At 42.3% G+C, this 26024-nt stretch overlaps 1 protein-coding gene across 10 annotated transcripts in view; it reads left to right on the top strand.

Annotated features, from left to right (window-relative positions):
* myt1lb (myelin transcription factor 1-like, b) overlaps window positions 1-26024 on the top strand; it is a 103933-nt gene that overhangs the window by 21193 nt on the left and 56716 nt on the right. For all 10 annotated transcript variants that reach the window (XM_010879128.4, XM_010879136.3, XM_010879135.3 and 7 more), the window contains exons 2-5: window positions 13319-13434; window positions 21828-21873; window positions 22265-22298; window positions 25150-25212. In XM_010879128.4, the coding sequence (XP_010877430.2) occupies window positions 21828-21873; window positions 22265-22298; window positions 25150-25212 (143 nt within the window). In that variant the 5' untranslated portion in view covers window positions 13319-13434. The remainder of the gene's footprint in view (window positions 1-13318; window positions 13435-21827; window positions 21874-22264; window positions 22299-25149; window positions 25213-26024) is intronic.

Here is a 26024-nt window from a genome sequence, read left to right as displayed (position 1 = left end):
GCGGTTCCATGAATCAATATATTTTCCCATCTTCCCCAGCAGGTGTTGAGTGCAGGAAGGGCTGAGGTGAAGAGGGAGGGGCCGTCCGCCTCAGAGTTTCACGCCCTTAGTAGTAGCACATGAAAGTTCTTGTGTGGGTTTCATGTTTGGCATACGTAGAGAAATTCTAATAATTATGGTTAGCAGTTCTTCAGTGTTTGTGTTGGCTTTTGCTTAGGTGTTAAAAACGGAGGTTACTCATGCTGAAACTATAACTGCAGTCAATTTACCAACTGTTACCTTGCGGCATGTTATATAGCCTGTAATTGCGAGACGTGTTTGGAGAGGACACTACTGAATGTATTCCCCTTAACAGATGCACTATTACCGACATGTGAATTCTAAGACGCTTGTGAAAATGTCTGACATCAGGATCGATATAGTATGTACCATTAATCCTCTGTCTGGTTTGGCCTGTTGTCAGCTGAAGAGGTACTTTGTGGACATAAAACCAGTCTCATTCACTCTCATTGATGCCACTGGTCTCATTCACTCAGTCATAATGCCACTGGTCTCATTCAGTCTCAGTGATGGCACTGGTCTCATTCACTCAGTCATAATGCCACTGGTCTCATTCACTCTCAGTGATGGCACTGGTCTCATTCACTCAGTCAAAATGCCACTGGTCTCATTCACTCAGTCACAATGCCACTGGTCTCATTCACTCAGTCATAATGCCACTGGTCTCATTCACTCAGTCACAATGCCACTGGTCTCATTCACTCTCAATGATGCCACTGGTCTCATTCACTCTCAATGATGCCACTGGTCTCATTCACTCTCAATGATGCCACTGGTCTCATTCACTCTCAATGATGCCACTGGTCTTATTCACTCAGTCATAATGCCACTGGTCTCATTCACTCAGTCATAATGCCACTGGTCTCATTCACTCAGTCATAATGCCACTGGTCTCATTCACTCAGTCACAATGCCACTGGTCTCATTCACTTAGTCATAATGCCACTGGTCTCATTCACTCAGTCATAATGCCACTGGTCTCATCCACTCTCAATGATGCCACTGGTCTCATTCACTCAGTCATAATGCCACTGGTCTCATTCACTCAGTCATAATGCCACTGGTCTCATTCACTCAGTCATAATGCCACTGGTCTCATTCACTCTCAGTGATGGCACTGGTCTCATTCACTCAGTCCTAATGCCACTGGTCTCATTCACTCTCAGTGATGGCACTGGTCTCATTCACTCTCAATGATGCCACTGGTCTCATTCACTCAGTCATAATGCCACTGGTCTCATCCACTCTCAATGATGCCACTGGCCTCATTCACTCTCAATGATGCCACTGGACTCATTCACTCAGTCATAATGCCACTGGTCTCATTCACTCAGTCATAATGCCACTGGTCTCATTCACTCTCAGTGATGGCACTGGTCTCATTCACTCAGTCCTAATGCCACTGGTCTCATTCACTCTCAATGATGCCACTGGTCTCATTCACTCAGTCATAATGCCACTGGTCTCATTCACTCTCAGTGATGCCACTGGTCTCATTCACTCAGTCATAATGCCACTGGTCTCATTCACTCTCAGTGATGGCACTGGTCTCATTCACTCAGTCATAATGCCACTGGTCTCATTCCCTCAGTCACCACTGTGTGGTGTTTGGAATCTGGTACAGCAACGACGGTAATAGAGCTTGATATAGTATTATAGACATTATGTCCTGTGACGTCCTGTTCTACGTCCTTACCTCTTCACTCCACGTGTGTGGCTTGTGAGCCCTGGGCCATTCGATGTCTGTCTCAATAAAAACTCAGTAGCTCAGCTCCCATTAATCACACACACTAAGCATTGTGAGACTTTTATTGTTGGACCTTTATTTTGAAAGGCGGTTGTAGTGATTACAGTAAGAGCCTGGATTGATGTGTGATTGAAGGAAAAGTTGAGGCGCAGGTGTAGCGCTTATTATTTTCCTTTTCAGGAGGTTTGAGTACTTCGCCAATAAACCTTGAAGTATTGGATAGAGAGTCACATTGTTACTGCGTTCATACTACCAAGCTCTTATACAATCAACATTTTTGATTAGTGCTTGAACAACGGCTGAAGATTATATTTGGTAAATAATCTATTTTAGATGTGGCAATCGTTAGCTGAAATGTTAATGACCATTGATGTAAGCCATGACAAAAGCTTGCAAAGAGCTCTTTCACCAGTTGATGTTGAAGCTGTGGTGAAGTACAGTGTAGTTGATTTGCGACGACGATACACATGTTGTTAATCGGGGGCATTCATACAAGCCTAAAGAAATCCTATTATTTTTCAAGGGTCATATGAAAGGCACCTGTGAGCCTCATGCCAACACCTGCTTTCCTCGGTTGCCTCTGCTCTATGGGAGCTCCTCGTGCACTGCTATCAGCCTGGCGTCACTCTGACAGAAATGCTGTCAATCACATGAAGAGCTGTGCAAGATATTTCCCATGTAAACAAGTGAACACGGTTTTCTATTAATGATAGGCTGGGGTGGCTGTGTTCCCCTCTACTGTGGTGGTTTGTGTGTGGTTGTATGTGTGTGTGTGTGTGTTTGAAAACAAAAGCATGGTGTTCTTCTCTGCAGTGTTGATTGTCGTGTCCTTTAATGGTCTATGCCTGCCCGTGTGTGTGTATGTGATGGCTGTGTGAGTGTGTGCGTTTGTTCGCGTGTTTGTGTGTATGTGTGTATGTGTTTTGTCAGGCGGGGGGTACCTGAGGTAAGACTGGGCCCGCTGTCGTCCTCAGGTAAGCCTTCAGGGCAGAGTCATGTGACAGCCCTGTCTGTGTGTCTGCAGTGAGCATCATTGATATTCTGAGAGAAGCCCGACAGCAGCAGCAGCTAGTACACAACAGAGAGGAGAGGAAGGGAGGGGAGGAGCGGGGACGAGGGAAGGGGGGGAGGAGCGGGGGGGGGGGGGGGGCAGGGAGGAGAGGAGGAGAGAGGGCAAAGGAGGCAGGAGAACTAAAGTGTTAATGAAAGTGGCCGCAGATTAGGGTTAATCAGTGAGAGACACACACACATCTAAATATACGTTCACACTGACACACTCACACATGCTCACACACACACACATACACACACAGACAGAGAGATGTGCACTAACATGCAGACACTGAGGGAGAGAGACACACTTCAGTTTCATGTTTCAGGGAACATTTTTACAGCTACTACATGTACGTGGTTTACTCAACAACTCACGTCTTTTAGAGCACATGCAGGCACATACAAGCACACACACACACACACACACACACACAAACAGTAGGGGGGATCTGATTAGAATAAAGTGCAGGACTAAGTGGTGAATGGCAAATGCTAGAAAATTTCACCATTAACAATAACACAAATGCTTCGTGTCCTGAAAGGAAAGGGCTGAAACATTCTGAACGGAAAAGTCAGATCAGTAAGGTTCAATGGTAAGGCAGATCAGTAAGGTTCAATGGTAAAGTCTGATTGGTAAGAATAAATGGTAAAGATTGGTCACTAACGTTGTGTTACAAGCCAAGTAGTACAGCAAGAGAAGTCAAAAATTAATGTCAGATGTTTCTGAATTGATATTGTTTAATCTTGGACATTGTTCCCAATTATTGCCATAAATAAAATAAATAAAAACAACATTATGTTTTTGTCTCAATGTTAACAATCCACAACATTGATGCTTATTTTGTAAAATAATAATTCAGCATTGCAGGAATTACGTACATATGTAACTATTTTGGAAAATGTGTTCATCATCAGTAGGCAAAATATCTATCATTAGTGCTATGACGTTCAATATCAACATATCCCAGTTTTATAATGTTCAATATCAACATATCCCAGTTCTATTATGTTCAATATCAACATATCCCAGTGTTATGTCAGGCAATATCAACATATCCCAGTTCTATTACGTTCAATATCAACATATCCCAGTTCTATTACATTCAATATCAACATATCCCAGTTCTATTACGTTTAATATCAACATATCCCAGTTCTATTATGTTCAATATCAACATATCCCAGTTCTATTATGTTCAATATCAACATATCCCAGTTCTATTACATTCAATATCAACATATCCCAGTTCTATTATGTTCAATATCAACATATCCCATTTTTATTATGTTCAATACCAACATATCCAAGTTCTATTATGTTCAAAATCAACATATCCCAGTTCTATTATGTTCAATATCAACATATCCCAGTTATATTATGTTCAATATCAACATATCCCAGTTCTATTATGTTCAATATCAACATAACCCAGTTCTATTATGTTCAATATCAACATAGCCCAGTTCTATTATGTTCAATATCAACATATCCCAGTTCTATTATGTTCAATATCAACATATCCCAGTTCTATTATGTTCAATATCAAAATATCCCAGTTCTATTACGTTCAATACCAACATATTCAAGTTCTATTATGTTCAATATCAACATATCCCAGTTCTATTATGTTCAATATCAACATATCCCAGTTCTATTATGTTCAATATCAACATATCCAAGTTCTATTACGTTCAATACCAATATATCCAAGTTCTATTATGTTCAATATCAACATATCTCAGTTCTATTATGTTTAATATCAACATATCCCAGTTCTATTATGTTCAATATCAACATATCCCAGTTCTATTATGTTCAATATCAATATATCTATTACATTCAATACCTATTACATTCAATATCAACATATCCCAGTTCTATTATGTTCAATATCAATATATCTATTACATTCAATACCTATTACATTCAATATCAACATATCCCAGTGCTATTACATTCAATATCAACATATCCCAGTGCTATGTAGTTCAATATCAACATATCCCAGTGCTATGTCGTTCAAATATCAACATATCCCAGAGCTATTGGTTCTTAAAGACCTGTGATTACGTTCAGTGTCAAAATACATTATGAGAAGTGCAGTTTACCTTACATCCCAAACCATTCGCTAGCGGCAGTAAATGAAAGTATTCATAGTTCAACAAAATGGGTGTTCTGGTCAGGGATGACGATCCATGTTTGCTAGGTTGTTGTGGTCGGGGATGAGGATCTGTGTTTGCTAGGGTGTTGTGGTCGGGGATGATGATCGTTGTTTGCTAGGGTGTTGTGGTCGGGGATGACGATCCATGTTTGCTAGGTTGTTGTGGTCGGGGATGATGATCTGTGTTTGCTAGGTTGTTGTGGTCGGGGATGAGGATCTGTGTTTGCTAGGGTGTTGTGGTCAGGGATGATGATCGTTGTTTGCTAGGGTGTTGTGGTCGGGATGATGATCAGTGTTTGCTAGGGTGTTGAGGTCGGGGATGATGATCGTTGTTTGCTAGGGTGTTGTGGTCGGGGATGATGATCGTTGTTTGCTAGGGTGTTGTGGTCGAGGATGATGATAGTTGTTTGCTAGGGTGTTGTGGTCGGGGATGAGGATCTGTGTTTGCTAGGGTGTTGTGGTCGGGGATGATGATCAGTGTTTGCTAGGGTGTTGTGGTCGGGGATGATGATCGTTGTTTGCTAGGGTATTGTGGTCGGGGATGATGATCGTTGTTTGCTAGGGTGTTGTGGTCGGGGATGAGGATCTGTGTTTGCTAGGGTGTTGTGGTCGGGTATGAGGATCTGTGTTTGCTAGGGTGTTGTGGTCGGGGATGATGATCAGTGTTTGCTAGGGTGTTGTGGTCGGGGATGATGATCGGTGTTTGCTAGGGTGTTGTGGTTGGGGATGATGATCAGTGTTTGCTAAAGTGTTGCGGTCGGGGATGTTGATTAGTGTTTGCTAGGGTGTTGTGGTCGGGGATGATGATCTGTGTTTGCTAGAGTGTTGTGGTCGGGGATGATGATCAGTGTTTGCTAGGGTGTTGTGGTTGGGATGATTATCAGTGTTTGCTAGGGTGTTGTGGTCGGGGATGATGATCTGTGTTTGCTAGGGTGTTGCGGTCGGGGATGATGATCGATGTTTGATAGGGTGTTGTGTTAGGTTAGGGTTAGGATGAACATTACTTCGATGCCTAACCTTAACCTTGTTCCTAACCCTAACACCAACAGTTTCATGCCTAACCTTTAACCTAAGTTTAACCTTAACCATTACCACAAATGTTATTCGTAATGAGACAGTTTTCATTTTGAATCGATCATGTTATGGACCGACATAATAGCGTAATGTTAAGGACCAACATAATAGCGTAATGTTAAGGAGGAATGTAATAGTGAGTCATTAAAGGCCAATGTTACTGGGGATATGTTGAAAGTTAATGTAACTGCACAGATTTATATTCTTACTGAATGTTACTGCAGTTTACTAAATAGTTCCATATGAACCAATTCCTGGGAGATCCGGTTGCACATACGGTCTTCCAGTGTACAGTATTACTTTCACAATATGATGAGTACCCCTGGTAAACAGTATTACTGTAATAATATGATGAGTATCCCTGGTAAACAGCATTACTGTAATAATATGATGACTACCCCTGGTAAACAGTATTACTGTAATAATATGATGACTTACCCTGGTGTACAGTATTACTGTAATAATATGATGACTTACCCAGGTGTACAGTATTACTGTAATAATATGATGACTACCCCTGGTGTACAGTATTACTGTAATAATATGATGACTTACCCTGGTGTACAGTACTACTGTAATAATATGATGACTTACCCTGGTGTACAGTATTACTGTAATAATATGATGACTTACCCTGGTGTACAGTATTACTGTAATAATATGATGACTACCCCTGGTGTACAGTAATAGTGAGATGCTTTGCTAGTCTGTCTCCCTGGCCGACCTTGCTGCTCTGTAAAAGACATGAATTACCTCTACCTACTTACTTCCTTTCTCCTCTCGTCTTCCAACCGCTTTCACATTCATCTATTCACTCTACATCTCGAGCAACCTTCCCTCCCACTCCCACTCTCTCTCTCTCTCCCTTCCCTTCTTCATCTTTTCCTAATCTCTTTCTCCTTCCCTTCCTTTGTGTAGTTCTGTGTCCATGGATGCTGCTCTGTCTACCATGTTGACAGTCAGCGAAGAGCTGATTGAAGCCTGCATAGTGTGATAATGTGCCTTTCAGGAGTGGGAGACGCTAGGACACATTCACACACACACACACACACATACATCCAAACACACACACACACAGACAAACACATCTTTCAGGCTGGGCGAGCTGGATGAGAGACGAAGGGCCAAAGACTCGGCTGGTAATTAAGGGTCTGGTGCTCCTTTTGACAGAAAATGAAAGAATTGTGCCCCACACACACCACTTTCCTCTCTCTACCTCCCCTCCAACCTTCTCTCCCTCTACCTGTCCTCACCCTCCCTATTCTCCCTTTCTCTTCTCATGCTCTCCCCCTCCTTCCCTCCCTCCCCCCCTCCCTCAATCTCTCACTGTGGGGCTGATTGCCGTCTGGCGTCTCTCACCTGAGTGTTCTACCCAGCCTGCTCTGTGTGGGTAATTACACTACTGTGGGTAATTGCAGCGCCGTGGCGGTGGAAGATATTTCCTCCCAGCCTCCCAAGAGGCTCTGCTTTATGGTGTGTGCGCGCGTGGGTGTGTGCGCGCGCGTGGGTGTGTGCGCGCGCGTGGGTGTGCGTGCATGTGTGTGTGAGTGCATGTGTGTGTTGGGGGAAGTGCAGTCTCTGTACGAGTTGCTAGGACATCCCTGGATTATCAGGAGGTTGTATGGTGGTCCCTTAGACTCCGTCAGGACGTCTGAATGGGCCGAGAAGTGAAACTGCTGTAGCTAACCGACAGCGGTCCACATCCACATTTCATGTCCTTGACCCAGAAACAGGGCTTGCCTGAGCTCATCTACTGCTTTTGTCTGAGAAGGGACAAGGAGGGATGCTTGGTCATTTCTTCATATCACATTATTTGGCGGAACCCGTCCCATGCCCCTTCTCTCCTCAACTTCTCACAGTCGGCCAACACCATGTGGACATTACATCACTGACTAATGACATCATAGCCTGCATCGTGACAGGTCAGTATTCATCTTGGCACACCAGACTTGCTTCCATGGACCACATGGGGATGGTGTGCGTGTGTGATCCAGGGCTATGTGTACATTTGAGGACCCGAGAAGCAGTCCCATCTAGCAAAAAAATGGAATTTCCCGACTTAGGGGTTACATTTAGGGTAGCACAATTGGGCACAGGATTAAAATAGTTAAGAGTTAGGGTTATATGTTGGGGGGATGTTAAGTTGAGGCGGAACAGATTAGGGTTAGGTTAAGGTTAGGTTTATAGGGAATATGGATTCCTGGGTTAAGGTTAGGTATCACATCACCACAAGGACAGAAAAACAAACGTGTTTGCATGCTTGCATGCATGTGTAGAAAGTATTTGGACTGAGGATCAGAGAGAGTGGAGAGAAAATTGCACAGAAAGATGGAGCACCTCTCCTCCTCTAGGCTGCATACATACAAATATCTGCAGAATGTAGGTCAGGCAGCCCCAGTCACACAGAGACTGTTATAAAACTAGAGAGAGCTGTCTGCTATTTTAGGAGTGTGTAGTTATTTGTGTACGCACGCGTGTGTGTGTGTGTGAGCAGTCAGCCTGAGCCTTTTTCTGTGCTGTGGACTTTCATTTTGCAAATGGTTTTCACAGGTACATATCAGGTAATATACAGCTGCTATTTACAGGCAATATAAGCTGGCTGATAAATAGAACCTGGGCAAATATCACACTCCTCCCACCCCAACCTTCTACCTGGGTTGAAAAATATGAGAAACTTCATACAATGAATGTGTGCATGTGTGATCTAGCTCTTACTAAACCAGAAGGACCAGAAGTACCCCCTCAGAGAGTAAAACCTGACAATTCAATATTTCTGGGTTAGGATTAGGTTACAAGTTAAAATTGGGGTTAGGGATATAATAACTGTTAGGATAGCGTTAGGTTTATGGTCAGGGAAAATAGTAAATATAATAAAAATTGTGGGTCCCCACAAGAACAGTAAAACATGAATGTATGTGTTTTACTTACCTTTGGGGATTAAAGGTAAAACATGAAAAATAAACCTTTAAAGAATGTCTTCACAACGAAAAAAAAAAAGATTGCTTAGGGGACAGGATTAGGGTGACACTCAGTTAGGATTAGGGCTAGGCATTAGGGCCAGGTTATGTTTAGGCATTATAGATAAGGGTTAGGGTTACCAATTAGGGGTAGGTTAAGTTTAGGTATAAAGGCTATTGTCTATTAATCTATTAATTATAAAGAACTTGACTAATTAAGATAATCTAGATCAGGCCTTTAAACTGTAAAGGTTTGAGAACCACTATGTTAGATAAGCATTGGTCACACACATTTCGTTCATGGTAAATGTGCATACATGGACCTTGTCATTTATCGGCAAATAGCAAAACCCCAGTTATCGATCGCATAGTGTTCCAAATGCCACTTGAAAGTTCCTTTTCTGAAATTTTAAGTGTTCATATCTGAGTGACAGTTTAGGGGAGCTCCCTGGGAATTTTTGCCCATGGGCATGTACTCCATCCATGATAATAAAGATAGCTGGTTAATATAATATATAATATAATATATTCACTATGTTCTGGATCAGGACAGCAGCTCGCCAGTTCAATAGGTCTGTCGCAGTCCTTGAGACTGAAAGAGCAGGCAACTCATTAACGCCAACTATGCTACACAAACAGAATATTAACACACACATGCGCGCACACACACACACACACACACACAACCAGCCACAGAGAGTGATCTAGGCCAGGCCATTGGGATGTGGGATCCTACAATATGACCTGCTGAAACTTTGATTTCATAGGTTGTCCCTGATCAAGGCCAGTCAGAAGGTTTGATTAAAGAACTGAGGGACAATCTGGAGTGGAGAAAGTGGGAGTGAGACGGAGGAGAAGAGGAGAGGGGAGAGAGCGAAGAGAGCCTAGATAAGATGAAAGACGGATGCATGGGAGGCAGAAAGAGGAGACAGGAGATGAGGGGGAGAGATGAGGTTAAAAGGAGAAAGAGGAGTGGAAGGATAACCAGTGGATAACCAGTGGATAACCAGCAGAGTACAAACAACATAAACATAAGCAATACTAATCTTTTGCTTTAGTTTGCCTTATTCAAACTACAACCACTTGCCCCCTGTTACAACAGAAAACATGTTCAGTTGGTCGCAATGAATTGAAACGACTTAACAATTTAGAAATGTCTGCATGTAATGTCTACTTAGAATTTTTGAAGATAAGAGATGAGAGTGGGCAGGAAGAATGAGGAAAAGACAGGGTAAGACAAGAGACAGGAAGGGAGAGGACAGAAAATGAGAGAAGACAGGAAGGGAGAGAAGACAGGAAGGGAGAGGAAGAGTTGGTATGAGAGGAAGGAAGAAGCGAACAGTAGTGCATATATTCCACTAAACAAAACGTTTTAATTGTTATACATTCTGTCAAACAGTGTTTCTTGTTTGGACAAAATCAGGTAGGTCCATCTCCATTTCACAAAACGTCAAATCAAGAAATGACATCTGAATTAACAATATAATCTCTGTTTGACACATCATTTTGCAACTAAACACATCATTTTTGGAGGAATGTATTACACCAGGAAACACGCAATGAGTACACCAGTGAAAACTGTGGAAGCCCAAGAGATGAAAATACCCCCACACACACACAAGCCCGCACAGACACTAATAGTCTTATTGCCAGCTGGCTTTTAGGAGCTTTATGGTAGAGATGTGATAATGGGGCTGTGGCTGTAACATGCCATTATAAAGCTTTATGGTAGTGTTGAGTGGGAGTCAGGTTGGCTCACTTACTGTATGTGTTTGTGTATTTGTGTATGTGTCCGTGTTTGCGTGTATTTCAAGTTTTTCCACACGTGTGCGGGCCTGATTTTAAGCAACATAGCCGTCTCCCTGAGGGGCTTCATTCTCCTGATACACACCACTACTGAACCATTTAAACCCTTCCTCTAGACCTTTGCTATGTCCTGTACACTCCTACAATTAGCCTGCCACATACAGGACAGAGAGAGAGAAAGAGAGAGAAAATGAGAGAGAGGTAGAGATGAGGTTGAGAGATTGAGGGAGAGAAGGGATTTAGTAGGTGTGGAGCAGTGACAGACCAATAGTTACAGAAATTCACAAATGGAATAAAATTACTTTCGAAGAATACTATACTTAACTTGATTGACAAAAATCATAAACTGCAAGAAGGAAAAAAGCCTAATTGTCAAAAACACAGGGCAGAACGCCCATGAAATCAAGCCTTCAACTGCAGACAAAGGTTGAAGATAGAAAATTGGGTTGAGTGGGGGTTAACTGTGACAACTGCAAGTCAGACATGAATTAGCATAGCCAGTTCAGACAGGAAACCTGTGTGGTCATTGGTCAGTGACGTATCAGCCGACGCCAGGGATTGCTCCTATCACAGTATTAGATTTCATACTGATTACTTAATCGTCAGGTTACTCACTCAGTCTGATGTGTGCTGGTCTTTTTAGCATGCGAGTGCAAATCCGCCCATTGCCAATTGCCTATGGGGATTGTTATTAAAGATATTATGGTGGATAAACTAATACGTGGTGTTTTCTGTCCGAATTTTGTTTTCTAAAAGCTGCAAAGTCTTGTCTTTGATCATCTGCAGGGTCAAACAAAAAACACCCTGACTGATGAACCAAGTCAATAAATTAAACAAACAAAACTCTGATGATGCTGATAATGCATTTGGCTCTACTGGAGACCAACCTTTTACACAGAATGGCAATGTTTCTCAATGGTAAACAGACAAGTGAGCAAAGATCTCAACTGCATACTACTCACAGTCTCTCTCTTCCACACTGCTTCTCAAAACACACTGGATGAGAAAGCCAGAGGGTTTGTCCCTACTGACCATCTCCTCCAATGGGTTTTCAGAGAAGAGTAAAGATTCCAGAGGATACAAGGAGTATTTCATTGAAAATGTATCATTGTTGACTAACAATAGTCACTAACTTACCAAAATACTGTCCAGTTCCGTAGTAGCCGTGCCCTAAATTAGCATGACTTATGAGGATCTACAGTAGTGGTAATTCACCTAAAGGCAATATTGTTAACCATTTGGCAAGCAGGAATGTACATGTTTGTCCAAAAAATACAGAATTTGCATAAAGCGATTAGTAGCATAGTAGCGTTTTGAATGAAATATGAAACATTTGAAAATCATCCCTGAAGGGAAGAACTCTGACCTAAGAGATGTGTCTGGGTGTCTTGGTTGTTAATTTGCTGCTGATCCTGGAATTGTGTAGAGCCTGTTCTCAGCAGCGGTGTAAATTGTTTTGTTTTTTAAACCTTCCTCTTCATAAAGCGCTGCCTCTACGTTGAGACTGCCATCTGAGTCTGGCTCTTGGAGAACCATCAAAGCGTCCGACTTTCGGTTGTCCCAGATGGTCATCCCTACTACACTGGCCATCTTTTATCCATCGCCCATTGTGTTAGGTTAGCCTTACTTCTAACACAGAAATGGAGGGAAATGTTACGTGACACCACACAGTATATAAAACCCTCAAATCTCTTTCTAATTTTTTCGATCCCTGTCTTTGTCTGTCACTCTCTCTGCATCTCTCTCTGTTTATATCCATCTCTTTCCCAATCTCTTCCACTGGGTTTCTTCTCTCTGCTCACCCTGGCTTCATATTGTGTATTTCTTCTTCATGTCTTTTTGGCCGTCTGTTTTTGAGGTTCTCTTCAGGTCTGTTTGGGAGTCTGTGTTTTGAGCTTCTCTTCTTTATAACTGTTTGGGAGTCTGTGTGTTTTTTTCATGCCCTTGTTAAGGGAGGGCCTCTTACACCAGGCCTGTTTCAGATCAGCAGTGGTTTTACCTCTGTGGATCTGCCAAGTCTGCTCGACCAATCTCTCCCATCCCTCTCTCATTTCTCTCCGTCTGTCTATTGCTTTTCTCTTCTGTCTCTCTCCTCGTCCCTCTTGTTCTTTTTTTAATTCATAGGATGGCGGAGGCGAGGGGAAATCATGGAGGGTAGCATGGATCATTAGCTATATTTGTTCCCACTTCCTGCAGAATATGATAGATCTAGCTAATTGCCGCCTTGCCAAGTCTATTTTAGAAAGTGACAAGCCGCTATCAGGGGGGAGGAAGGCATATTCACTCCATATTATAGTGTACATTTTAGTATTGGACTGTTCATGAGGACATTACCAGCTTCCTCCTCAAAGGAAGGACACTCAAGCTACAGCATGCTTTCACAAAGGACGCTTAAAATGTGTTAGTGTGGATATTTAAATAATTGTTCAGGGATTTTCTCTTCTACTTGTTTCTTGTAGATAATGAATTTGGAAGAGTGGTGAGCCCTTTCTCTCCTGTCTAACGTCTGTTGTCGTGGGCAACGGAGGAAGCAGAGGTCTGGACCAAAGTGCAATCTAAGCCCAAATAATTTCAGGTACAGTAACCCAATACATTCCAGTTCATAGAACGATACAATATGCATTGATAGTAGGAATGCACCTATATATCAGCCAGCAATGTTACAGGCAAAAATTGAATAATCGGTATCGTCCGATTACTTTAAATTTGCCCAATATTACAGACTTCCTGTGCTTTCCAGCGTTTCTTCTGCATTCATTTTACCGTGGAGCTCCGGCATGGCAAAACCATAGCTGACAACAAATGAAAAAACTTTTTTGTAGACATATGAACTTTATCAGTGCTAGTTTGAGTTTAAACTGTAACTGCTTGCGACAACATCAAATTCCTACAGGACAGTCAGATTCTAGTCAACTAGCGATTTGCGACAGACAGATGCACACAAATGCTGTTACCACCATCACCATTTTTCAGGTGCAGCTGAACATTTGCGATTGGTGATATAAATACCACATTACCTCTTACTAGAAATACATGTATAATTTTTTCACATGATTACACAGCATGGTCTCGTTCATTTTGTGTTTTATGGTGTAAAAGCATGAGGGTTGGCTGCCAAAAAGAGTGGCTGATAAATTATGAATATACCTGGCACATTTGCCATTGAACCAAAAATGTCACTTGATGCCCTTCATAGAAGTGCTTTTAAGGCTGCAAACTATATCAGAGCACTTTTTGATTTTAAGAAACAAAGCTAATTGAAACAAATTACTCCCTAGCAAATTACTCCCTATTCAAAGACCAACAATGGCATTTGTTAAAGTAGTTTTGAAAGTTAAATACCTTACCTACCTTATTTACTACATTTATATCTGGGCATTGTATAAAGTGCAATTACAGAAAGGATTCCCTTGTGTATTCATCATATAATTCATTCATTTTCCATTCACTATCAGACTTATTTTGGAGATTATTGACTTTTTTATGTATATAGAAGATAACATCTTTATGATTGAATTGACATCTGTTGAAATAAGAAACATCATCAGAAGCAACATTTTTTATAATATTTTCACCAAGGTACAGAGGTACAGAAGGGTTAAGTGCATCCATAATTAACAGCTTCACAAAAACCTATTTAGATACCAAGCCACGCCTCTGTCATACTCAATCCCAACCATTTCATATACAGATACAAAAAAAAAAACTCTCGTCAGGCCAAACCTTTTTCACAGGACCTCATCACAGCGATACCTACCTCCATATGATAACAGCGTTCTCTAAAGAAAATGTTGACAGCAGATTTCAATCTTTATCAGGCCCCTCCCATCTCTGTCGCCGCCCCCACCCCTCCCCACGCCCCCGGCACCCACTCAGATGCCATCAGCCTAGTCCTCCACACCAATTCAAATGCACTTAGTGGGAGAGAGCACCAATGTATACTGTCACTGGATGATGCATGGTGCAAATACCTATTTGCGGGGAGATTTGATAAAGCAAGTGTGGTTCCGGAAACCTTCCAGTTGACTCATTGAGAATATGAGGACGCGTGCTCAGTAGCTGCGCAGTGGGGGACGTACTCCCGCGCCATATGCCTGAGACACATTTTCCCAAAACTTCAAGGTGAAATAAAAGTAAAGCCGATAACGATGTGAATTGTGGTGACAGATGTCCCGGTCCCGACTATGCACACACGCTCGCACGTGCGCACACACACACACACACACACACACACACACAATGAATGAGAGTTATCCCTATTATGACATATACAATATGAATAGCGAAAAACTGTACGACTGTAAAGGCAACAGCTCTTTTTGCAAGCTACCTCTCAGAAGAATATCACGTGACATTTCCCTGTGGTTTAACTCCTGCATGCGGACAGCCAGGGAGCGTGAGACAGCTTGTAACCACAGAGTGGGCGGGCTAGTCTCAGACAGGCTTCAGGGACCAAAAGGGCCCTTGAGGGAGAAAGTGCTGGCAATCGAGATGCTTTTGTTGTTGTGTCGGCTAAGAGTGGCCCTTAGAGAGTCTGACTGCACCAGGTATAGACCCTGTGTGTGCGTGTGTGTGTGTGTGTGTTTCTTGGACATGCATTTAATTATGCTAGAGACTAAGGGGCACTAGTTGATGAGCTTGGCCATGAGTATTCAACCAGGCTTGATATAACTTGACATTTCCCTGCTGCCTGTGTTGGAATGGACACCGCTACCAGACAATCCTACCTCCTGAACATGCTAAACAGTGAAAATGCAAACTTCGGGGGAATTAGCCAGTGCCTCCCTCCTTCTGGACATCCACGACTAAAGGAGGAAGGACACTGGAAAGTTTTGCCGCGGGGTTTGGAGTGTGAGCAGAGCGTCCAGGCCTCGATAAGCTGTGCAACCAGAGTGGAGTGGATATTAGGACACAGACTGAAATGCAGACTGCATTGATTGCCTCGTATGCAGCTGTGACAGACACCCATGATGGAACATCTGATCCAACTCTGAGCCAGTCCTTCCTCCATATCTGACCTTTGAGGTGAGGACGGTATGCCTTAACATGCCACATACTGTTTGAACCATCAATACAAAAGATTATATTGGAGGGAAATGCCCATCTTGCAACTTGGATTCCCCTGATTGCTACACAAAGAAAAGGTGGCTTTGCAGAAAATCCCTATAAATACCTGCCCTTGTTTCACACTAACACAGCACGCATTTTCTATTTTCTGACAGGGTGTAGAACTGTTGGGGTCAAGTATTGAAGGCTTTTATGAGGCTGTGGAGAAAAAACACCAGTGAAAAGCACAGCTTCATTATGTTGAGCACGGCCACAGTGTCTCAGCATGTGACGACTAAGTGAGTTACTGTCACGCAGTTGATTCATTGTCCCTCCGTTGCTCCGTCCGTCTCGCTCTCTCATGACCCACATGTCACCCTGTGGTTGAGACACCCGCAGGGGGTGCTAAATTGTTAACTTTTCTTAGAATATTTATGTTTTTCTGAGGTAGGATTTCCACTTATTACCATACAAATCCCAGTGTCGATTCATACAAATATAATTTTACCTCCACCGACCCCTGCCAAAATACCCCTTCGTTCACCGCACTGACAGGATTTACTAGGTATCGTTGGCTTTGATCATTTTATTTTTCTGTTTGAAACATTGATGGGCTATATAAAAAAACACCAAGGCTTTCACCATTTGGACTGAAGGCTTCAGTGGCTCCTTAATAAATAATGTTGAATAAAAGAGACATCCAAACACGGCAAGCCTGTAATAGTGGAAAACTCAGCTAGCATGAATATTTAGCAACATCTGGAAATAACATTCTTCCACCTCATCAACAATGAATGGCTGGCTGGGATCTAACTTGGCTGTGAGACGATGACTCCAGTGCGGTCTGTGAATCGGGGGGGGGGGGGGGGGGGGGGGGGGGGGGATTATATCTGTAGGATATCTGTGGGATTAAAAAGATTTATAATTAAGGCATTAATGTGAGCATGCAGAACATTACGTACCCCATGAATATGTGGGCTACCAGAATAGTGGAGAGCTTATTATTATAAGCTCCATATATCATTTTGTTTGAGGAATGGGCCAAGTGGAATGAAGCAACAATGACATTTCATGGCAAGTGTTATACAGATGACATATCTAAAAATGAGCCAGTTTCACACAGGAAAGTAGCAGCAAGACTGACAACTATTTGTTTTGGGCAAATATCTGATGTTGCTGGTTTAAAGTCTGACATTGCTGGTTGTAGCGTTTCCAAGTGTTTAGTAGCAAAGAAAATTTTAAACCAGTGAACCATTCACTTAAATGATTAGACAGTGCCAATTTTGCTTATCAATATATGGAGTAAGGTTACAAAACAATCATATATATCTGTGATTGTAAATCTTTAGCATAAGTAATGATTCTCTGAACCCATTTAACATTACAAATCACTACAACCAGCAATGTTGTATCCTTGGATCTGGAGGCAGTGGATGTGAGACTCATGTTGTTCCGTTTTCCTAAGTAGGCTTTTGAACTTAAGCCTAATTAATAACATGTATGAACTTAAGCCTAATTTAAGCTACAAAAGTGTCAGTGGCCAAAATTGACATAAAAACACAGCACAACAGGTAAACCACAATTACATGAAATTTCATTAGTAGCTGAAGTAACTCTCAGAAGAATAAGATTACCAACCTGCAGTACATCTTTTAGAGACCTATCAGAAACCACCACCAGCGGTTTGGTCACCAAGACAGGCTGGCATTGTTTAGAGTGTAGAAACCTTTCAAACTTCAACCTCGCATTCCCTGCTGTACGAGAATACGTCCGCAAAAACAAGATGATCACGTTATGCTACGGCCACTGTTTGCATACACTTTAATGGATAACTGTGATTGTTGGTGAGGATTGGAATATCATAATCCTCACTGAAATAAGGATCAAAAGACGAACCAATGTAATTATGCATTTCTAAATTTGTATAAATCTTTTAAACCACCATGAAATACAGGTTTGGGTGACATTAGCACCTGGCAAAATACGACTTTTTCTAATCCTTTGGAGAAAATAAATGCCATTTTATAGTGTCAGAAACAGCACAGCTTTGGCATCAGGCAGTTATGATTTATCGGTGTGTGTGGGTGACCTTGAGGGGACATTTTACCCTATTTTCAGCTCAGTGGTTAGGCTAGATTTGGTGTACAAATTACAGCTGTGGTAAGAGTTAAGGGATGAGAAATTGTTTGTGTGTGTGCGTTGGGAAGTAGATAGATTCTATATGTTGTTATCGTCCTTGTATTCCATTCCATAAAAAACATTTTAAAAAGTGAGTTGGGTATCTACTATCTGAATGCTAACACAATTTGAATAAGAACTTGCTAATTCCCACAGTCAAGGCTGTTTCACTTTGAAAACACAGCTAACAGTATGATTTAAAAAACATTTATTTTGGTGTACATTCTAAAAAGAAAAAGTTATGTTTTTAGTGGTTCTTCAATGGAACTGTGAGGGAACTTTTGCAAGTTATTTGAGGAAAATGCAAACCACATATTTTAATGGTTTTAGAGTTCCATTTTGAAGATGTAACCCCCCCCCCCCACCACCACACACACACACACACACACACACACACACACTCACACAGAGACAGAACGTAGCCTAGAGGGTTTTGAATGTACATGGACATTTCGATGTACATGCGCGATCGGAATAAAAGTTGAATAGATCAGGGGTTATTTTTTTATTTTTATTATTTTTTGGTCAATTTGAGATCTATTCATAAAAGATCCGTGACTAAAGCCCAGGCCGCCCAGGCCTAACGACGCCACTGAGGCTGGACGTAAGGTGCTACGCATTATGGAACACATACTGTACACACATGTCATGTCATGATAAAAGCCTACAGAACGCCTACATAAAGCTACAAAGGAAATTACTTTTTAAAAAATTTAAAGAACGTGACACTTAAAAATCTGTAGAGTATAATTCAGATAAGGAAATAATAAAGGGACCATCTTCGCAAGGGCGCCTGAGATTAGCTTGCTAATTGCGCTGGGATCGGAGAGGATTTGGCTGAAGCAGGAGCATGATATATTTTCCAAGCCGAAGTTGGAGACAATATTTAGCGGGAAGCTACAGCTAGCTTAAGGAATGCGGACCTACAGTGAGATGTAACAACGTTCTCTGTTGAACTACCCTTGGACTCTTCTCATTCATTGAACTGATAGGTGATGGTACAAATGTACAGTGACAATGTGAAGTTGGCAACAATAAAACTGAACACCTTAGAAGACAGCATAGCTAATGCAAATAGCTATTCTTTTTTGAGACACTTTGGGACCGTAAATGACAACGGGGAAACAGATGGAAGACACTGAACGGTGGAAGACTGAAGGGGTGGGAGACACGGGTGGGAGCGGCGGGTTTAACTTTTCTGATAATTTAAGGCCCGTTTATCTTCAAGGTAATTGAATGATGGCTTTAATACTACTGTACAACAATGTGTCGTATCTTGTATCTGTTACTGACGTTTAGTGACTGAGAGAAATAGGCTTATGTTACACATTTGCGAATATTTCAAGGAGATGCCATCACAAAGTTTCAAAATCGAACATGTCGGTCTAATTCCCAAACCAGGACACCGCATTGACAAATAAAAACCATAAACTATGACCTGCGCGTTCAAACTCCGCAAGTGCATATTACGTTATGAAGAAGATGGACGACTCCTTTTTTCTTAGTCGGAATAACAGATGAAACATATTTTTAACAGTCAACAAGGAACAAATTCAACCCGACGGTTTGTAAGTAAAGTCTAGGCCTGTAGTGATAATACAGATCAATGTGTTGATGAGAAACGTGCCTTAATGAATACATGTAATTAGTCAGGCTCCTGGCCAAGTAACATCTCGCAACTAGTAATCTAGCTATCCCATCTATAGCTAACCTGTAGCTAGTTGTTGAAACGGTCGAAGCAAATTCATTACCAAATCAAAAGCGAATATAGCCTAATATTTCGGCATGGAGGAGGAAACGGGCACAATTCCATACCAGTATGGTTTAAACCAGCTCACATGTTATATTTTTGTCCAAAAGTATTACAAATATATTTGGGCACAGCAACCACATAATCAGGGAGTTAATAAAAAGACTGTTTCAGGCCTACCTTTCCTAGCAGGTTACTGAAACTCCTCTGGTTCCTACATTAGTCAAGCAAGGGCCCTTAGTCAAATCATCCTCTGGTCCACGGGTCTCCCATGCAGGTTCACTGAACTCCTTGAACGCTAAATGGCTGGACATCTTCACTCAGAAAGCGAAATATGTGGCTATAATCAATGATTTACTTTGTGTTATTACTGTGGGAAAGAGAAACATGCTTTGCTGACGGTGGGGTATATGCTGCTGTGGCGAAGCGGCCTTTGCGTCTTCCGGCCAAGTTTGCGCAGGAAAAGAGTTGCCAGTTGTTTTGCTGTCATTCTTCAAAATAGTAGTTAATATGACCAGTCAAAACTACATCCAAACATTTCCATATTTAAACCATTCTCCATTTATTTACGAAGCTTTGCATTGATTTGCGTTGGAAATGTTTAATTGCTCCATTTTCTGTATTTGTCTTGCGACTTCATAGCTAGCTTTGTAGGACACTACACACACACATAGGCACGAAGTGCGCTGTGGTAAGGAGCACTGAAGTTAAGATAAACAAAACGGGAGGTGCACAAAGGCACGATCATCCCCTACTTTCCTCCTGATACCAGTTACATGATTTTCTAAACGTCCCTTTGCAAAATGGGTCAATTAACCTTTGCAATGTAATTTTTTGTTGTTGCAAGGGTCCAATATTAACAATACTCAGAAAGTGTCCAATTTATGCTCTACTCACCCTAGAAATTTTCCAGACCTTTCCTATTAAACAAACTGTTAAATGAAGTCCACCCAAGCCAATTGTATTTATAAAATGATGCAGAGGCTTGCTGGTTTATGCAAGGGAGGCTGCATACGTTTCCATTGCATGTATATACACACACACACACACACAGCTGCCAAATTGAAGAAGCATCCAGGAAGACCCCAATATGAAGACGATATCTAGCTTAGCCTACTATCGGCTTAGGCGGGACAAATACGCGGGACAGGCCAGGTCAAGTGATTAATCACAATATCATACCCACCAATAGTTGAACACTTTTATCAGCGACTGAAAAGTGTACAGTTATTATTGAGTGTTATATGAAACCAGACTTGGGGTAAGGGAGATGACCTGAGAACAGTTAAGCTTGGGGTAAAATAATCTTAAGATATTAAAGCACTTGTATTTTTGTTACTCTTGATTTCAAACAGAGAGCTTAGGCAGTAAGGGGTACAGTAAAATAGGCTTGCTTAAGCCATGTTTTTGTGGGAGAAATATTTGTAAGTATTACGAAAATTTAATAAAACTAAATATATATTTAGACAAATATTTATAAAATGTTTTTGGGGGGGAGGTACTAAAGGGACATATAGGGTTGTTCTTGGAGGGGATTTAGCCCTGGCTCGCCTCGGCCCAGAGCCTGTCCTGTTTATGATCTTTTTTTATGAAGATCTCCTTACATCATGAATCGTCTTGTGCGGCTTGTGAAAGTCATGGGGCAGACTTTGATTACATGTTATATGTGGCTGTAAGTGTCAGCTTTCCAAAGATATCCTCTAAAGATTTTAAACCATTTTGTCATTGTATTCTTTCATTTTCTGCCCATCTCTGGGTATAACCCAGAAGTAGCATGTAGAGTGTTTAAAGGGTGGGTTTAAAAGCCTGGGACTAACAAGATAGACAGACTTTTTCTTTGGGCCTTTATCACTGGGCCCCAGACAGGCTGACAGACAGTCAGACTGACAGATGAACAGACAGACAGGCCCAGGTGCCAAGTCTCCAATGCCAGTCTTGGCACAGACCCTGGCAGGGCTTCAGTCTCTAACTGTCTGTCTGTGTCTCCTTTGCAGATGGAGGTGGATGCGGACGAGAAGCGCCATCGCACACGCTCCAAAGGTATCCTCCTCAAATCACTGCAGGCGCCAGTCGTGGTGACCTTGCGTCAACCCCCCCCCCCCCCCCCCCCCCCACACACACACACCCACAGTGCTGTCTTATTACACATCCCAAATTATAACACTTCTCATTACTCAATTCCTCCCCCCCTGCTGCCTCTGACCACCCCAGCCATCTCCTACAAGACACCTAAATTCTACACAGTTTTCAAAGGATCTGATACTAAATATCATTGCGCCTGCCTGAAATCCACTGGACCTGTTTTGTGATGTTTTTAACCTGGGTGAAAGCGGGATTTGAAGATACACTGTAGTGATTATTCCTTTTTCTGTGGCTTCCCCCCAACCCCCTCCTCTCTCTCCACGCCCCTCTCTCTGTCTGAATCTGTCAGTTCCTGTGGAACCGGCGATACCAGAGCTGTTCAGGTCAGTGTTACGAAATAAAACATTTCACCATGCCCCTGCCTTTCCCCTTGCCCCCCCCCGCCCACCCCCCCCTTGTGTGTGAGTGAAAGCCGAAGAGGAGGTGGGAGGATGAGAGAGAGAGTGAGAAGGAGAGAGAGATGTAGAAACGACCGTGGCTGTGGTAATGGCTGTGGAGCGCTCCCAGCTCAGTGCAGCGAAGGAAGAGCACCTTAATCACCTCTTTAGACAGGAGAGATGCCATTTACCGTGCATGCCACCTCCTCACGCGTACTCTCTCTGTTATTGTCACCTCCAACCATGTTCCCATGCAGCCGTCTCATGCGGACGACCGGGCTGATCGAAACAGGATGTGCTGGTAACGTTTAATGAATGTCGACGAGCAATTTGTTTGAAATTGCAAGACCTTTTTCTGTGTCAGTGAACAGGCTTTTATGAGCGAACATTGATAAAATAATCGTTTTATTGAAGTGAACTAGGAGTTAGGTGATGATATGTTGTGTGCTGAACTTCACAGGATGGTGATGAACTTGATGGGCTTTCCAATAAATATTAAAGGTCATACTTGGGACAGAATGATCGACGCTTGGCTGTCGTATGACTAGTAAATGTTGTTGCATTGTTATCCATAATTATGTTATTATGCAGACAAGCCATCTGGAACCGTGAGCTGTTCTGTAGATCTTGGGCGCCAAGGCCAAACTGAGCACATTTGCAACTTATATAAACAGTTTTCGTGAAAAAATGGCTAAATGAAAAGCAATGGAAGCCCATTGAACTTTGTCATTTTATTTGTTAGAGACAAAACTTGGCTTTCATGTAGATTACAGATTGCTTTAAACCTTCAGTATCTCAGCTTGATGGGATACTCACAATAGTAGTTGGAGACTAAACATTTATTCTTTATTCTGATTGTTCTGAGCACTCATTAAAATCGCTGTCTCTACCATATTTATTGTAGTTTCCTGTTCCAATCGTTCTCTTTATCTTATTTAATTTGTTTTGTCTTGCTGTCTTATCGCTCTCTTTGCCCGCTGTCTTTCTTAGACCCTATTGATAGTAAATCATTAAAAGTCCAAGTCCTCTTTGATCAGATCTAACTTATTAAGAACCACTGCAACCCCCATCTTTAGCCAGGCAATTCACATGGCTTGACCTGTCAATACGGTGGAGGTAAGATTATCCTGAATTGACCCTTGTGGTGCGTTGTCCCTGCTGAGGTGATTGAATTAAATATGTCAGACCATGGGACATGTCGATGGGATCAGTAGGCAAGCGCTTTGGCTCTCCCATTGTCGATGGACAACCTTTAAAGAGTTCACACAAATTCCTGAATCACACATTGGTCTGCTTACCCTGTAAACAAGTCTGTGCAGAACTGAGAGCCACACATGCTTTGGTTTGTTTTCAATTTCTAACGTTTTAGCATTTGTGGCAAAATCCCAGCCCAATCCAGGTTCCGTTGTAAGCATTTTTTCCCGCAATCGCATTTGAATCATGTTAAGTAGCTGAAATTGATTGTGAAGCTAAAATATAATAGGCAATGCAAAAAAACTGAATGATATCAGTATGAGCACTTGTAAGGATGGTAGGGTAGGACTTTTTTTTTTGAAATCCTAAAATGTTAGCATTTGAAATTGGGCCAAAGACACCAATCAGAGCATGGATTGTGGTCAAATTTTGTCCCTACACTGCTTACAGAGTAAGATAACCAATATGTAATTTGGGTAAACTTTTCTTTGATGTTGGTGTCTCTCTGGAGTTTGTTTTAAAACAGAGGAGGTTATGGTTATTTCTAAAAGTTTTTATCACATATGTATAGATATAAATGTTTAGGCCTCTACTTTTGGTTTTTTATAGTTCTCTCAGCTATCCTTTGTATAATTTTTATATGAGTTTATCTTTAGACTTAATTTCGTCCTTCACAGGCTCAGAGAAGGTTTTCTCAGCGATAACATGCTGGGCCAGCTATATCAGTAAATACTATTCCACCTGGACACCTGCAGTAAAGGTTTTAGCTTCCTGACTTTCACAGATAGTCTGACTCCGCCATCGCTAGGCCCTTTACCCTCTTTTCTTTCACTCTCTACTGATGCTCGTTCTTTCTCCCTCTCCCTCTTAACTTACCTTTTCTCCCTTTTCTCTTTCTTTTCCTCTGTTCTCTTTCCTCTCTCCCGCTACTCTCTCCTCTGCACTAATGCTTCTCTCACTCCTCTCTCCTCCCTGTTCTCTCTCTCCCTCTCCTCTATCTCGTCTCTCTCCCTCTACTCATTCTTTCTTTCCCTCTGCTCTATCTTCTCTCTGTCCCACTGCTCTATTTTCCTTCTCTCTCTTGGCTCTTTCTGTCCTCTCTCTTTCTATCCATGGGTTCTTTCTTCCTCCCTGCTTTCTCTAGCACTGCCTGCAGATAGCAATTAATCAGCGGATCGATGGCCAGCCTATCTCCAGGCCAACGCGTCCATAATGCCAATAATGTAGCTCGATCGCATTGCTCCTCGGAGCTGATAGTCGTCAGGAGAAATACGCTTGACTTTGCGTGGATGGCCTGGCCTGGGAAGATATGATAGTGTGATATTGGAGGGCGATGTGATGAGGATGAGGGTAAATGGACAGGAGCATTCGTATTTGCACCAAATGTGGGCAGTATGAATGGGATTGTTTTCGAGTAAAACTGGACTTCAGTGTTTGTTTGGTTCAAGGTAGCAATGTGTATTCATTTTGTGAACAGGGAGCAGAATTCAATAAAATGTGGCTAAGTGTGAAGAAGAAGACGCGCTGAACAGCATATGTGTAGAGAAATGACAGATGGAGAATGTTGGGTTGTTTCTTCTCACTGTGTGTGTTTCTGTTTCAGCTGCCCGACACAGGGCTGTGACGGGAGTGGACACGTGAGCGGAAAATATGCAAGACATCGAAGGTACAATCTATGTCCCTTTACTCATAATGTCTGTAAAAAGAGAGACAAAGGAAATGGCTGATCCTGTTTCAAAATTCCTTTCCTATAGACAACTTGTTTTCTTTTTTTTTTGCCCTGTTAAGTTTGATGGACAGGTTTCTCACCAACATGCATCCCAGGTCCCTTTTCATTTGCGTCTTTACAGCGGGGATGTGCTGATGAGATTTCATGGCGTATACACTCTTGCATAAAACACTTCATAAACAAGCACTCTAAATGGAATGATCTATCATTTCTGCAGGACATGCCTGTGTTCTATTTCTTGCCATTTGTTCAAAAAAAAAAAACAGGCTCAATGTAAAATAATCCTCTTTTCTCAGTCAGACAAAGGGGCTGAGGTCTTACATAACTGGAACCAGCTACTCTGGACTTCTAATTACGGTGTCGGAATACTTTGTGGTGTGTATGTGTTGTAACGGGGAGAGACCCAGGGAACGGACACAGTGCCAGTGTCCTGGGCCCCGGAAGGTGTTTTAATGACAGAAATGGCAGGAAGAAAGGCAAAACCTAACCGCGTGAGAAGGTGCCGAGGCAACGTCGCCATGGTGGCTTCACACGCTTCCCAAAGCTGCTTTCCTGGTTCCCTTTCATCCTCCCCCTAACGAGGCCTGATTGGGGGCAGGTGTGTCCCGTCACGGGGTGGCAGCCAAGTGGGGTAGCAGGGTCCCGTTTCGCAGCTCTGGGCCAGGTGGTCCTCCCTGGGGGCGTCGGCCCAAACGCTGATGCAGGAGGGGGTGCCTTCGTGCCGCAGTGTGTTTTGTGTGTTCGTCACG

The sequence above is a fragment of the Esox lucius genome, chromosome 15 (genome assembly GCF_011004845.1).
Source record: "Esox lucius isolate fEsoLuc1 chromosome 15, fEsoLuc1.pri, whole genome shotgun sequence".
NCBI lineage: Eukaryota > Metazoa > Chordata > Actinopteri > Esociformes > Esocidae > Esox > Esox lucius.
This window is presented reverse-complemented; position numbering and strand designations above follow the sequence as displayed.